The 16,471-nt window shown below is 41.1% G+C and overlaps 1 protein-coding gene across 6 annotated transcripts in view; it reads left to right on the top strand.

The window, feature by feature from the left end:
* SAP130 (Sin3A associated protein 130) overlaps window positions 1-16,471 on the top strand; it is a 75,684-nt gene that overhangs the window by 24,865 nt on the left and 34,348 nt on the right. For 5 of the 6 annotated variants that reach the window (XM_007127054.4, XM_028501414.2, XM_007127053.4 and 2 more), the window contains 4 exons: window positions 1,695-1,816; window positions 6,061-6,363; window positions 7,182-7,359; window positions 13,832-13,936. In XM_007127054.4, the coding sequence (XP_007127116.2) occupies window positions 1,695-1,816; window positions 6,061-6,363; window positions 7,182-7,359; window positions 13,832-13,936 (708 nt within the window). The remainder of the gene's footprint in view (window positions 1-1,694; window positions 1,817-6,060; window positions 6,364-7,181; window positions 7,360-13,831; window positions 13,937-16,471) is intronic. The other variant, XM_024115019.3, reaches the window with a different exon arrangement.

Below are 16,471 nucleotides of genomic sequence, written 5' to 3'. Positions count from 1 at the left end.
GACCCCTTATCCCTAAGTATTTCCATTTTCATCTCTAGAGAACAAAGCTGTTCTTACTTAACCACAGTACGGGTAACTGAAACGATCCTTTAGCTTTCCATTCTCTTTCATACGTTGACATTTTTGAAGAGTATAGATAGGCCATTGTTTTTGCAGAATATTCTTCAATGTGGGCTTGTCAGATTGTTCCTCATAGTTAGATTCAGGCTGTGCATTTTTGAAGTGAATACCATTAGGTGATATGTTCTTCTCACTGTTATTACATTAGAGAGCTCATGCTCTCCCTTTGTCCCATTAATAGTTATTTCAACATTAATTACTTAATGAAGGTGATGCCAGATTTTTCTACTCTTTAAAGGTGTACTTTTCTTTTTTGTAAATAACTAATTTGTGTGGAAATACCTTGAGACTATAAGTGTCCTTATAAGCTTTCACTCAGTAGTTTTGCTTCTATTGACAATTCTTGGCTGAATCAGTTGATGGTTGCAATATGATGGTTGCAAGATAGTGACTTGTTCGATCATTTCGTTGATATTTATCAGTTGACATTCTGATGTAAAGAAAGTTCATCTATCCCCATTTATTTATTTTGCTGTGTGTTTTATTTTTGAACATCTGCATGGGCTCATGGATTTGGTTTTATTTATTCATAATTATAATCCATTAGTGTCATCTGTTTCGATGCTCAAATTGTCTCCAGGTTCATCCTTGGGAGCCCCTTCAGACTAGTTCCTGGGTTTTGCCATGTCCTGGTCATTCTAGCCCTTCCTTACTTCTCACCACATTAAGATACTTGAAACTCTTCCTGAACTTGGTCCCTCTGAGCCCTGGAATCTGCCATTTCTCCAAGGAGCCCTGGTTCCTTTGCATCATTTAGAAACTGAGATCTAGCCATTAGCTCTGTTTGTTGTTACTGGATTGTCACTTCTTCTAGGCCCTTTCAGCAGGCAGAGGTAGGAAGTATATAACATTTTAAAAACTAAGTACATTCTGGTATCTCTGGTCCAACTCCATTACCTCCCCCATTCCGTATTTGTATCTCCCTTCTCCCACCCCACAGTGAGAACCTGGTGGAGTGCACATGAAGTAATTTCAGAATTGGATCATTTTTAAATATTCTTGTTTGATTATTGTGGTGTATAGAAATGCTTATTAGTTTTTCTCTTTTCTTTTTTTTTTTAACCAAAGTACAGTTGATTTACAATGTTGTTAGTTTCTGGTATACATCAGAGTGATTGAGTTTTTTTATACATATATGCTATACAGTAGTATCTTGTTGTTTATCTAGTTGATATATAGTAGTTTGTGTCTGCTAATTGCAGACTCCTAATTTATCCCTTCCCGCCCCTTTCCCCTTTGGTAACCACAAGTTTATTTTCTATGCCTGTGAGTCTGTTTCTGTTTTGTAAATAAGTTCATTTGTGTCATATTTTCAATTCCACCTGTAAGTGATATCATATGGTATTTGTCTTTCTCTCTCTGACTTACTTCACTTAGTATGATCATCTGTAGGCACATCCATGTTAAAATATTACTCTCTCTAGGTCTGTATCCTTTGATATAATTGTTTGGGATGCAATTTGGGAAACGTTAGTATGGCAGTTAAAAGTAAAAAGAGTTTGTAGGGGATAGGATCATTTGAAGGGAAAGAAGAAAAACCATTTTGGTTCATATTATCTGTGTTCCATCTATAGACCATCTGTTCCTGTTCAGTTCCAGTACTTTCTGCCAACGTACCCACCTTCTGCATACCCACTGGCTGCTCACACCTACACCCCGATCACCAGCTCTGTGTCCACCATTCGACAGTATCCAGGTATGAGCCCCACTGTTAAGATGACTTTTAACATTTTAATTTTTGCATGCAATGAGATAGAAATTGATCAGTGAGTATTTCTAGTATGGATTTAATTACTCTAGCTTCTATTTTCAGATTCAGATAAGGCTGAAATCTGAAGCTTTAAGGTTGTAAATCACCATCCCTGAAATCTAAAAAGTTGTTACTTGTTAGTGATAGTAGCATGATTTTATCCCACCCCAAGGATAATTATGTTAACGGTTTTTGTTACCCCTTAAAATGGAAGTACAGTTAAAAACGAATAAAGCTGTACTCTTACGGGGCTTCTATCATTTTGTGGGATATTTGTTGTGTTTTTAATGTTAGTCCAGTTATGCTCAAAATTCACTATCCAGTCTGGTAAATAGTGTTCTTTTTGCCAGTCCAGAATAAACAATACTACTTAAACCTCAGGGTTTGTATAGTCTTTTCCTGTGAGACCCTCAGCTCACTTCAGGCATAAGAAAGCCAGGTTGTCAGATTGTGGCCATTGCCTGTCTACTGTGCCATCCAGTACTGCAGCTGCGCCCACATGTGGCCATTGAGCATTTGAAAGGGATCCGGCACAAATGAAGAACTGAATTTTTTGTTTTACTTAATTAAAATGAGAGAAATTTCAAATATGTTTGGAGCAACTTAGTGATATGCAACTACTTTTTTCAAAATTGTAGATTTTATGGAATCAAGATACAAATCGAATATTTCTGAAATTTAGTCTCTGAATTGAGATGTGTTTTAAGAGTAAAATGTACCCTGAATTTTGAAGACATAATATGGAAAAGAGAATGTAAAGTATGTTATTAATAACTTTTATAGTGATTATATTTTGAAATGATAATTTTTGGATATATTGGGTTAAACAAGATATGTCATTAAAATTAATTTGGCCTGTGTTTTACTTTATTAATGTGGCTACTGGAAAATCTAAAATTGCATGTATGACTTATATTTTCGTTGGGACAGTGCTAGTCTAATAAAACTTTCAAACGCTGAGGTTTTTTTTTTAATATATATATTATATTGGGTTAAACAAGATATGTCATTAAAATTAATTTGGCCTGTGTTTTACTTTATTAATGTGGCTACTGGAAAATCTAAAATTGCATGTATGACTTATATTTTCGTTGGGACAGTGCTAGTCTAATAAAACTTTCAAACGCTGAGGTTTTTTTTTATATATATATATAAATTTATTTTATTTATTTATTTTTGGCTGCGTTGGGTCTTTGTTGCTAGGTGTGGGCTTTCTCTAGTTGTGGTGAGCGGGGGCTACTCTTCATTGAGCTGCATGGGCTTCTCCTTGCAGCGGCTTCTCATTGTGGAGCGCGGGCTTCAGTAGTTGTGGCTCTTGGGCTCTAGGGCGCAGGCTCAGTAGTTGTAGCACACAGGCCTAGTTGCTCCACGGCATGTGGGATCTTCCCGGAACAGGGCTTGAACCCATGCCCCCTGCATTGGTGGATTCTTAACCACTGTGCCACCAGGCAAGTCCCAATACTGAGGTTTAAATAGCTTTAAAAATAGGTTCCTCCATCTCTACATTGTTCTATGTGTGTGTTTTGACTTTTTTTTTTTTTTGCCGGGTGGGGGGCGGTGTTTGTTTTTCAAAAGTTTCTTTTTAAAGGAACTTCATAACAGTGTTTTTTTATTAACAATCTTATAAAGTAGAATAATGTTTAATTGATTGTTGCCAAAAGTAGGATGCAAAAAGTATCATAGAAGCTTGTTGACAATTAGGAAGTAAATTTCATGCGTGTGTGAGTTACACTAATTGCTGAAAATTCTTAAGTCTCTTTATCAGTAACAGCACTTGCCTTCAGGTTCTTTCCTTCATCTACTACCTTGGCCAATTGATAACTTCTATAACAGTGCAGTCATTTTGCTTTTCTGGAGAAGGTCATTCATGACCACTGTGTATTTCTCTGAACGCCAGCCAGCTGAAAAGGGCATGCAGAGTCTCTCTTGACCTAGAATCAACTATGCAGACACTATCATTCTATATAAACCTTTATTGTAAAAATCCATCATAGGAGCACTGTCTGAAGTGTTGGGGATCCTGCCAGTCATCTGTTTCTCTACATTATTCTTCTTTCATCACTGCTGTAGCCCTGATAGATACTAACACAGAAAAATGAATAGTACGTTCAATACTTTATTTCTTCCAGGATCAAACTGTCATTATTGGTGCAGATGAGAGGTAATATATTATTTCTCAGACATGTGAATCTAAACATGGATGGACACAAATGAAAAAATGATTTAGTAACCAGCTTACAGTATCCTATTGAATATTTATTGAAACCCTACTTTATGTAAGGTCCTATGCTAGGCTCTATTTTTAAAGTTGACTTTTAAACAGCTTTCAACAAGCTTAGAGTCTAGTAGGAAGATTAGACATGAACAGATACTATAATATGCTAAATCTCAAAAGAGGGGCTTGAGCAGAGCCATGCTTCTTCTGAGATAAGAGGTTATTTCTACTTGAGAAGGTAGGGTTGGAGGTCAAGAGTGATTTCCTGAAGGAAGTGACATTTGGAAAGCATCTTTCAGAAAGTACAAGGCAGAGCAGTAGTGGGTTTGGAGAAAAGCACATTTCTGTCTGTGAATAAAGTATTAGCTAGAATATGTGGTCAGAACAGAGTGGTTTGGTTTGGGCGGGAGCATAGTGTGAGTGAGAACACAAAGTGTGAAATAAGACTGGATCTTCAAAAAGCTTGGAGTGGTGACTAGACTGCAAGTTCAACAGCAGGCAGATGACCAGAAACTGTTATTTAACAGAAATAGCACAGATACACTTCTCAGGAAGAAGCTATAATGCTCTGGAAATTATGTATGTATGTATTTTACAACGGAAGAATTACAATATAGCCGTGACTATAAAGTTACACGTACTAACTTTTCACTATACTTTTCTTATGCATAATAATAATTTAAACCTTTATGGTTTATAAAACGTTATCAGTTAGATTATTTTTTAAAAACTGAGGTATATTGACATATATTAGTTTCACATGCATGGCATAACGATTCAATATTTATATATATTGCAAAATAATCACCACAAGTCTAGTTAACATCTGTCACCGTCCAGTTAAAGATTGTTTTTCTTGTCATGAGAACTTTTAAGATCTACTCTCTTAGCAACTTCCAGATATACAATATAGTATTGCTAACTATAGTCATCATGCTGTACGTTACATCCCCATGACTTACTTATCTTATAACTGGAAGTTTGTACCTTTTGGCCACCTTTACCCATTTCTCCCACTCTCCACCCCTGCCTGTGGCACCCACCAGTCTGTTCTCTGTATCCAAGAGCTTGGTTTATTTTTGTTTTCTGCATTTTAGATTCCATATATAAGTGAGATCATATGGTATTTGTCATTCTCTTTGTGACTTATTTCACTAAGCATAATACCCTTTAGGTCCATCCATGTTGTCACAAACGGCAGTATTTCGGGTTTTTCTTTTTTAATGGCTGAGTAATATCCTGTTATGTGTGTATGGATATATATACCATATCTTCTTTATCCATTCATCCACTAATGGACACAGATTGTTTCCATATCTTGGCTATTCTAAATAATGCTGCAGTGAACATGGGGATACGTATATCTTTTTCCAGATTGTTTTGATGACCGAGAAGAAAAGTCTTTTGTTTGTTTTTCTTTCCACAAACAGTGAGAAATCCCTTCTTTTTTTGTCGCTTCCTGGGAATGTTTTTGTTTTCAGTTTTGTTGTTTGTTTGTTTTTAATATACACAGTAGACGATATGTTTGCCTGATAGATAAAAGGACAAGTTAATTCTCTCTTCAGTGCATATTTTGGAATTTAAAATTCACAGCTACTGTATTTCAGAAGTGCCTGTGATAGTGGTTCTATCGATTAAAGCAAAGATTCTTGACCTGGAGGCATGGATGTATCTCAGAAGTTTTATATTAATTACTTACATAGTTGCCTGGCTCACATTTGGCTTTTAATAAATGATTGCTTTTTTCTCATTTTAATGCTATTTCTGGCAATTTGCAGAGAGATCGTTTCAAATTGGTGGAAGTAGGGGGAAAAAAACCTCAACGTGTATAGAGTTTATGTAGCACTTTTTTTTTTTTAACTGGGAATTCAGATCTTGAACAGTGGAAAAATAGTTTTGATTTGAGTGTTTTTCTCCTTATGTGGACTGTGCTAATCAAAGCTAACATTTTTGTCACTTTTTGCATCATTTTTAGTTTCAGCTCAGGCTCCAAACTCTGCCATCACGGCTCAGACTGGAGTTGGGGTGGCATCCACAGTCCACCTGAACCCCATGCAGTTGATGACAGTGGATGCATCCCACGCTCGACATATCCAAGGGATCCAGCCAGCCCCCATCAGTACACAGGGCATCCAGCCAGCTCCCATTGGGACCCCAGGGATCCAGCCAGCCCCCATAGGCACACAGGGAATTCACTCAGCAACCCCAATCAGCACCCAAGGACTTCAGCCTGCACCAATAGGGACCCAGCAGCCTCAGCCTGAAGGAAAGACTTCAGGTAATTTTAATTTTTTACATGGAAGTTGGTGTGGAGGGAAAAGGTACACAGGGTTTGAGTCATGGTTCTGCCACTTGCTGGCTTTGTGGTCTCAAGTAAGCTCGCTAGGCCTTAATTTTCTCTTTGTAACATGAGTTGCTTAGAACTTACCTGTCAGGGTCTTTGTAAGCATTAGAAACTACGTACATAAAGAGCTTAACATGCATTTGCACATGGGGAGAAGCGTTCTAAAAGAGCTCTTAGTTGAGAGAGTACATTCACCTTGTAAGACTAGTGTTCTCATTCCATTTCAAGATTTTCTTTTTCTTTTTTACTTTTTGGTCGTGCTGTGCGGCTTGCGGGATCTTAGTTCCCCGACCAGGGATTGAACCTGGGCCCTGGCAGTGGAAGTGAGGAGTCCTAAGCACTGGACCACCAGGGAATTCCCTAAGATTTTTTATGAGTTGTTTGTAAAGCTGTAAAGATAGACTGGAATGTTGGTACCATTATTAGGAATTGAGAGGTGGTGGTATTTCACCAAAAAACTGTAGCAGAACATTTCTTGCAGTATACTGTATACTTTGTGTATCATACCTCACTTATTAGTAATTATGATCATAGAGCAAAGAAAAGAGGTTCTTAATCGTGCATCAGGAGACTTTGTAACCTCTCCCACTTTGCCATCTGCTTCTGTCCTTATCCCTCATCTTCTTGAAAATGGACAGTCCTAACGTGGATACTCTTGCTTGTGGTGGTCTGATCGCTGTTTTCTGTCTTATGTGGCGTTTAGTAACGTTGCTTCCACTTCCTTCTCTTCGGTGCTCGTTCCCGTGCTCCAGCAGTGGTGTTGGCAGATGGAGCCACAATCGTAGCCAACCCCATCAGCAGCCCGTTCAGCGCTGCTCCCGCAGCGACAACGGTGGTGCAGACTCACAGCCAGAGCGCGAGCGCCAGCGCTCCAGCCCAGGGCTCGTCCCCACGGCCAAGTATACTCCGGAAGAAACCTGCCACAGATGGGTGAGTAGACCCAGAAGTGCCAAATGACGCCTCTCATTCTGGGTATAATTGGTGTAAACAGCAGGCAGTAATCCAGTGCTGATAGCAGACTCCATTTCCTCTAAAGTAACTTGACCGCCGGGTTATTCGGTAGAGCCTTGCCAAGCACAGACTGCGGGATGGTAAGAATCCAGGAGTCAGTTGGGTGTCAATTTGTAAGCATGTGTTGCGTATTATGTACTTTTAGGAGTTCTCTCTGGTTCTGAGAGTTTAATCCTAGAACCCCTAAGGTAGCTTGAACGGAACTCTTCAGGCTTGTCTAGCTAGGCACAGTAATGTGTGCTGTGTATTTTTTCCTCATTGTCCTACATGAATTGTTGCTCGGGGCAGGCAGTTTCCCAAGCGTATTAAGGGTCATATTTAGTAGCAGATAGTGTTCTGTGTTGTCACATAAGCTTCTGAGTTGGTGGGTCATAGGTGGGAAGGTATGTGCTCTGCCATAACAGAGACCAGAGTCTCTGTCTTAATACTAAGTCAGTCCATGACACAGTAACCATATCAATGAAAACACAAGGCAGAGCTTGTAGTTAAGATGGCAGATTGAATACGCACTTCTAAATTTCTCTTCCTCTCAAAACCCTACAGAACTTTTAGTAAAGAGGCTTTTTAAAAAGATTGTAGGGAATTTCCTGGTGGTCCAGTGGTTAGGACGCCACGCTTTCACTGCCAAGGGCGCACGTTCCATCTCTGGTTGGGGAACTAAGATCCCACAAGCCACACGGTACGGCCAAAAATAAGTAAGTGGGTAAGTAAATAAATAAATATTTTTTTAAAAAAAAAGATTATAAACACCTAGGGATGGGGAGAATAGGAGAAGACACAACAGCAACAAGACTTTGAAGCTGGAAAGCAAATAGGCAAGTGCTCACTCGCTCCCTTAGCTGTGAAAAAGGTGAACATTAAGACTGCAGAGAAGAATGCTGAGAAGCATCCTTGTTTAAATTGTGAGTCTTCAAAAGGACCAGGAGCAGGAAGAGCTGGGGGTAAAGGGCTGGGCTGAAATCTGTCTGAAGAGTGGTTAGAGCTCTGCCTTTCCTTCTCTACCCACACTATGGGATGCACTGCCCCTCCTCTCCAACCCCAGTAATCTCTGCAGATGGTCCACTGGAATTAGCCAGCAGCACAGTGAAGGGCATGGTGCTGTACCAAAAACGGATTAGGTGACCAAGCCTGTGTGGAGCGCTGAGACTTCTCCCTCGTGGCTGACACGACCCTGGCAGTTGAATTCAACTCTGTTGACAGACAGTGAGAAGACGACTGTACTCTGCTTCTAGGGACCATTCCAGCCCGAGGGGAAAGAGCTAAGGATACCAACAGTAGGGGTTTAAGGACACTAAGGACAGGACTCCGATTGCCCTTAAAGTAAACAAGCCCTGCCACAAGCTCAGAGCTTCCAACCAGCTTTTTAGTCCCCCCACTCCTCATCATGAGAGTGCAGCCAAGCATATCAGGTATCTGAGGGTTCTTCTAACAATGCAAGGTAGAAGCCACAGTGAACACACTGAGAAAAGCAGCCCAAAAGGTGCAGAGGCTAGGCAAGGAGAATAAAACTAAAAACAAAACATAAGAACACATGAACAGAGACAGACACTGTCAGTACCATCTTCAAAGGACAAAAGAAAACTGCATCCATGAAACAGGAAGGCTGTGCTCCACAAAAGGAACATTCCGAGAACAAGAATGTGTCCAGAAATCAAAAACTCAGTAGAAAACTTGAAAAGTAAAACTGAGGAAATCTCTCAAAAGTAGAGCAAAAAGACAAAGAGATAGAGAATAGGAGAGAAAAGACCAAAAATTTAAAGAACCAGTTCAGGAGATCCTGCCTCCAAGTGATGGGGTTTCAGCAAGACAGATCAGAGAAGAGGAGAGGGATGCCTTAAAAATAATTCATAGAAAATCACCAAAACCGAAGGGTAGGAGCTTCCTGATTTAACGAACCATGAAACGCTCGGTACAGTAGATGGCAATGGATACAAACTGGAACCAAGGTCAAATATTTTGAAATTTCACAGCACTGGACAAAATGAGATCTGCCCCTTCTCCCATGCTTTGTCACCTCCAGAGCCCCTTCTGCTGTGCCCTCGGAGGTTGTCTCATCATCTGAGTCCCCTGTGGCCTGACATCTTCTCTGAGCACGGCTTCTTGGTTTAATTGGAACCTGGCTCTTCTTTGGGGTCTCGACTTCCTCGACTCTCCCCAGGGTGGCGGCTGTCTCTCCCTCCCCATTCCTTCCTGTCACTGGGCCTGGAGTTGGGGTAGCTGTCCTCTTTGGGCCTCACTGCCACTTTCAGGCCCTTCCTTCTCAACAGCAGACATGCTTCCTGGTCTATATTTAGATTTCATAAAATTTGCAATTGAAAAAGTAGTTTCACATAGCCAGGTTAATCCAGACACACTGAAAAGTTTTCCAGTAACTGAATCAAATACCAGTTTTTAAATTCAAATTAGTTTAAATGAAATATTGTTAAAAATCTTGCTCGTCAGTTGCACTTGTCACCTTTCAAGTGCTTAGTAGCCCCATGTGGCTGGTGGCTACCTTGTGGGACAGATTCAGGTTTGATTTGGGGTCTGTGTTTGTCCTTCAGAAGGTACATAGTGTCTGGCTGTGTCGTACCGTCTTCAACTTTAATGTAAACAGAAATGCTTTCCCAGCTCCCTGGCCTCTCAGTTGCTTGAATGCATCCTCTGCATCCGCCCTCCCTCAGCAGGGCACACCCATGAGTGCTAGCACTCCACGGCACAAAAGTGCAGCAGCTTTTTCTGTGCCCTAGGCTCCCGCAGCCCGCCTCTCTTTCCACGTCCCTGGCCAGCGACTCCCAACAGGACCCAGCTGGGAGCCTTCAGTCTATTGGTCCTTACCACCCTTTCACTTTTCCTCACGGCCTTTCCTGGCCTCTTTGTCTGCTCTCCCTGGTTCAGAGTCTATGGTCCGTTGCAATCATTTCCTTGCGTACAGCCTCAGCTTCCCTGTCCTCCTCTTCACTTTGTCAAAATCAGAGTTAAAATCCAGCATTCTGCCTAATTTGTGTTGTGCCGCTTGCCTGTGTGCAGCAGAGTGTTGCCTCGTCCTGCTTCACCTCACACACCTCCCCTGGGATCTCACAGCGGACCAGCACGGTCTGCTTTCCTTGACCATTCCTCCAGACACCCGTGTACCTCTTCTCCTTTCCAGACTTCCACGCCTCCCCTCCCACGTTCACTTGTAGCTAATGAATGTGCTGCCTACTTTTTTCTTTCTGCTATTTTCTTGAGAAAATGGAAACAAGCAAAAGAGAAGTTCACAAACTAGCTATCACATACTTGCCTGCCTGCCTCTGTCTCCTGCGCCGCCTCCATATCTCAGTGGTGGGCTCATCACTCAGAGGTGAACTCTCGGGGCATCCTCCAAAGCACTTGATTGCATCCTGTCTCACCTCCGTGAGAGCAGTGCTCCAGCTCTTCTACCTCTCTCCTCCATCAGGTTTTTCTTTTTAATGGATCCTTCACATAAAAAAGTGTATAAACTTGTTGTCGTTTCTTCCACTTTGCTCCACTCTCTACCCCATTTTTTTGCTCCTGTTGGCAGTGAAAATGAAAGCGTTGTCTCTATTTGCTAGCTCCACTTCTTCCAGTCTTTCTTTCAGCACTTTCACTGAAGTATAGAAAACTGCACGGATAATGCATGTACAGTGTAGTGAGTCAGCACAAACGCATAACTGCTATATCGGTCAAGAAACAGAACATTACCAGCACTTTCTCCCAAAGATTACTAACCAGTTTTTCTTTTTACCCTATGGATTTGTTTTGCCTCTTTTTGAGGTCCCATAGAATCATGTACATTTTTTGTGTGAGTCCGTCTTCTTTCACTTGGTTTGGGGAGATTCATCCATGTTACTGCATATAATTGTAACTTTTTTTTATGGTTATATAAAATGCCCTTGTCTGAGAATACCATAGTTTAACCATGGCTATTTGGGTTATTTCCGGTTTAGGGCCATAATGTTACCCCGAACATTTTTGTGCATCACCTTTGATGCATCCATGAATGCAGTGCTGTTATGTCCATCGGAGGGGATTTGCTGGGACGTGGGCTGTGCTCATTTTCAGCTCCAGCAGGGAACGCCAGCAGTTTGTCCAGGTGTTTGTACCCATTTATACTCTCACCAGCAGTGGGGTCCTTGCCTTCCTCATCATCGACGCTTGTTATTTGGCACTCTTTTTTAAGTTTGGTCATTGTGTGGGTTTATAGTAGTGTGTCTCTTTAGGGGTTTGGAGGGCTTGTTTGTACTGAGGAATGGGGGGGTTGAGTGGTCTTGCTTTTTGTTTATTTCCTTTTATTGTGGAAGGTTTAAACATAATACAAATTTGAACATCTGAATTTATACCCATCATTCAACTTCAGTTAGTAACTTCTCAGTTCATGTTTTATCTGTATGCCTATCCACCACCTTCCACCGTATTACTTTGAAACAAATCATAGGAAACACGTCATTTTGTTTGTATATATTTCAGCATGTGTTTATTGAAATACATACTTTAAAAAAATGTAATAACCCCATAATGTTATCAAATATTTAGTCATTCTTCAAACTTCCAGTGATCTCAAATGTCACAAATTTTGTTTTGTTTTATATTATTTATTTGAGTCTGTATTCTGATAAGGTACACACATTACGATTGGTTGATATGTCTCCTAAGACTCTTCTAATATATGTTACCTTCATTTCTTTTTTCCTTGCAGTTTGTCTGTTGAAGAAACTTGGTCTTGTGTCCTGTAGAGTTTTCCTCTCGCCTCCCGACTCTCTCCCTGAATTTGTCGATCGCACCCCCATTCTGTTAGTTCCCTAGGGCTGCTATAACAAATTACCACACGTTTGGTGGCTTAACACAACAAAAGTTTATTCCCATGGTTCTGATGACGAGAAGTCTGAAATCAGCACGTCGGCAGGGTTGGTTCCTTCTGAACACTCTCAGGGAGGATCCACTCGATGCCCTTCTTCCAGCTTCTGGCAGCTCTTGGCAGTCCTTTGTGGTGCTTGGCCTGTGGATGCATCACTGCAATCTCTGCTTCCATATCCACGTGGCCTTCCCTCTGTGTCTGTGTGTCTCAAATCTCCCTCTCCTTTCTGTTAAAAGGATACCCATCATTGGATTTAGGACCTACCCTAAGTCTAGAATGATCTTATCTACTTAATTACATTTGCAAAGACCCTATTTTTTTTACATTCACAAGTACCAGGGATTAGGACTCAGGTGGATCATATTAGGGAACACAATTCAACCCACTACCCCCATTGCCTAGTTTCACTTGTTATTCTCTCCTCCACATTTTCTCTAAGTTGTTACTTGAATCTAAAGACTTGGTTAAATTCACTTTTTCTCCCCTTTTGGCAAGACTCCTTCGTAAGTTGGTGGTTTAGTCTTTTTATCAGGAGAAATATGCTGTGTGGAAGTCAACCTTTTTGAGATGTTAGCAGTCTTATGATCAGTGTCTGGATCCATTCATGATTAGGCATTGCAAAGTGGTATGTTCTAGCCGTTTTGTCTCAAACCGACTCTTCTAGCATTTGCTTGCACCACTCTGCCAAAACTAAACGTGTCAAGATCACTTATGACTTCCACATTGCTAAGCTCCAGTAGGCAGTTGTCAGCCGGGACCACACGTGGCCTCTCTACTGCGTGACACAGTTGATCACTAGCTACCTTGATCAGCTGTTTTCACTCAGTTCCTCAGGTCAGTCTAAATACATAGGTACAATAATGATTGTAACTGCCAAACAGATTTAAAGTTTATTTTATTTTTAAAATTTTTTTATTATCTATTTATTTATTTTTGGCTGCGTTGGGTCTTCATTGCTGCGTGTGGGCTTTCTCTAGTTGTGGTGTGGGGGGGCTACTCTTCGTTGCGGTGCGCGGCCCTCTCATTGCGGTGACTTCTCTTGTTGCGGAGCACGGGCTCTAGGTGCGAGGGCGTCAGTAGTTGTGGCGTGTGGGCTCAGTAGTTGTGGCTCATGGGCTCTAGAGCACAGACTCAGTAGTTGTGGCACACGGGCTTAGTCGCTCCACGGCATGAGGGATCTTCCCTGACCAGGGATTGAACCCTTGTCCCCTGCATTGGCAGGCGGATTCTTAACCACTGCGCCACCAGGGAAGTCCCTAAGTTTTAATATTAAGTACAAAGGAGATGTGTAGGTAGAAGGTAGAAGAAGCAGGTAAAAGAGTCGCAATGGTTGCTTCCTGAAGAGAGACTGGCAGGAAGTGGGGAGGCAGGGGGAAGGGATCTGCTGTATGTTATTAAAAGCGTTTTAGTACTGTTTGGTTTTTTAAATAATCTGCCTTCATTACTCTGATAAAATTTGAAAATCCATTAAAAAATACCTAGCCATAGGTACACTTAGCAAATGTGTAGTTCTTATCCTTTAATGCCATCTGGGTTGTCTCTTTACTCTTTCAGAATGGCAGTTCGGAAAACCCTCATTCCTCCTCAGCCTCCTGAAGTGGCTAGCCCTCGAGTGGAGAGCTCTATGCGGAGTACGTCTGGGTCGCCTAGGCCTGCAGGGTGAGCACATCATTGAGGACAGAAAAGTCTAATACATGTCGCAGACTTCACATCATTTGCCTCTAAAAAGAACCACTAGAGTGTGCATCTCAAAGAACCATTTTCTAACTATGAGATCTGGACACGTTTCTTAACCTCTCTGATCCTTATTTACCTCATTTATGAAATGGGCATACTTAGAACACCTGCCTCATAGGCTCCTTGTGTATTTAAACCACTTAGAACAGAGCCTGCCTCACAGTAAACACCCAGTTATTGTTGCTATCGAAAATGGCATCATGACAATAGTCAATACATTCTGTTTTCTTTACTCTTTATCTCCTTAATTCTAAAAGTAATATTTTGGAAAAGAAAGTGAGACAATATAAAAATATTTAAGGTATAAAGAGAAAATCGTCCTATTCTCCACCCCCCTCTCCAGTCCCATTCCCCAGAGTAATATTGATTGGTTAAAGTTTTGTTAAGCATCTTTCCACGTCTTTTTCTATATACACGTTGATAGATTCTTAAAAACAGGATTTTGTTGATTGTTTTATATACTGCATTTTATACTTATATCTGTAATAGCTTACCATGTTAAATATATTTAGATCTACTTCATAAAACTTCAAAAAAAAATTTATGAATGCCATGTGTGTGCCAAGTATCATTTTAGAATCTGGGGATATAAGAGTGACTGAAATAAAGTGTCCATTCTCCTTCAGCTTACTATCTAGTGAGTGTAGAGAAATAATAAATATGTGAAGAACAAGAAAACAGTGTAAACGGAGTATAAGTGATGGGAGGAAGGGGTGATGACTTATAGAAAGGCCTCTCTGAGCAGAGGCTTTAAGAGCGTGGAGGAATAAGCCACATGCTCCCTGATGTCAGACTGTGTCAGGCAGGGGAAAGAGCAGGGACTAAGACTTTGAGGTAGGAGTATTTGCAGTCACCACTTTGTACATGAGTGCAGGCATGTACACATAACCACGTAAACGGAAACTGTGCATGGTTATTTATAATTGTTCTGTGACCTTAAAAATACTTGTGAAAGTATCAAAAATTCTCTTAACTGTCAGTTTAAATATATAGGGAAATGAAAAACATAGTAAAACTAAAACTTACTTAGTACACTATAATTTGAACATCAGAAGCGCTGAGAATTAAAGTGTTTTATTTCTTTCTAAAAGCTAATCAAGTGGGAATTCCCTGGCAGTCCAGGGGTTAGGGCTCCACGCTTTCACTGCTGAGGGCCCAGGTTCAAACCCTGGTCGGGAACTAAGATCCCACAAGCTGCGCAGCATAGCCAAAAAAAAGAAAAAAGAAATAAAAAAATAAAAGCTAATCAAGAGTACAGTTGGCCCTCTGTATCTAAGGGTTCCACATCTTGAGCATCCACAGGTATCCATGGATTTTGGTATCCGTGGGGGTGGGTATTAAGGGACGACTATAGTTGGAACAGTGCTTCCCTTATTCACATTGAATAACTTATGATACAGAGCAAGAGTCCTTCTATGCTTTGGTGAATTGTCATACTCCTAAGTTTGGGTCTGCCCTGACATTTTATCCTGTCTTTTTTTTTCTTTTGGCTGCGCTGGGTCTTCGTTACTGTGAGTGCAGGCTTCAGTAGTTGTGGCACGTGAGCTCAGTAGTTGTGGTGCACGGGCTTAGTTGCTCCACGACATGTGGGATCTTCCCAGACTAGGGATCGAACCTGTGTCCCCTGCATTGGAGGATTTTTTTTTTAAGAATTTATTTATTTATTTATCTATTTATTTATTATTTTTTGGCTGTGTTGGGTCTTCGTTGCTGTGCACGGGCTTTCTCTAGTTGCAGCGAGTGGGGGCTGCTCTTCGTTGTGGTGCGCGGGTTTCTCATTGCAGTGGCTTCTCTTGTTGTGGAGCACGGACTCTAGGTGCGTGGGCTTCAGTAGCTGTGGCTCACGGGACTCAGTAGTTGTGGCACATGGGCTTAGTTGCTCCACGGCCTGTGGGGTCTTCCCAGACCAGGGCTCAAACCCTTGTCTCCTGCATTGGCAGGCGGATTCTTAACCACTGCGCCACCAGGGAAGTTCCTATCCTTTGTCTTTTCAGTGTTGTAAATTATTTCCAGAAGTTCCTTTAATGTGAGGTTGTTGCCAGCATCACCTCCAGGGACATCTTTATCCTTTTATCAAACCGTCTGCCTTAACTAATCCTTGGAATCTGGGTGCACATTCCACAGCAGCATCTTTATCTGTGCTAGCAGCTTCACCAGGTAGCTTACATTAATCAAATTAATGCTGACTATTGAAAAAATGAATCCAGCCTTTATTGGCTGTAAAAGGTTTTGGTTTTTTGGTTTTTTAAATCCTCCTTGTAATTTCCATCTTCTTTCAATGTGGCAGTTAAATCAACACTTTGGTCTGAGTGATTGGGTTGTTGTGGGGTTTTTTTTACAGTCTTCAATCCAAAATGGAAGTAAATACTCTGTTTCACTATAGTGGCTTACAGTAAAATGACTTTACTACCTTTTTTATATTCATTGGACTTTCTCAGTGTGGTCCATGCCATAGCT

The sequence above is a fragment of the Physeter macrocephalus genome, chromosome 2 (assembly GCF_002837175.3).
Source record: "Physeter macrocephalus isolate SW-GA chromosome 2, ASM283717v5, whole genome shotgun sequence".
NCBI classification, from domain to species: Eukaryota; Metazoa; Chordata; class Mammalia; order Artiodactyla; family Physeteridae; genus Physeter; species Physeter macrocephalus.
This window is presented reverse-complemented; position numbering and strand designations above follow the sequence as displayed.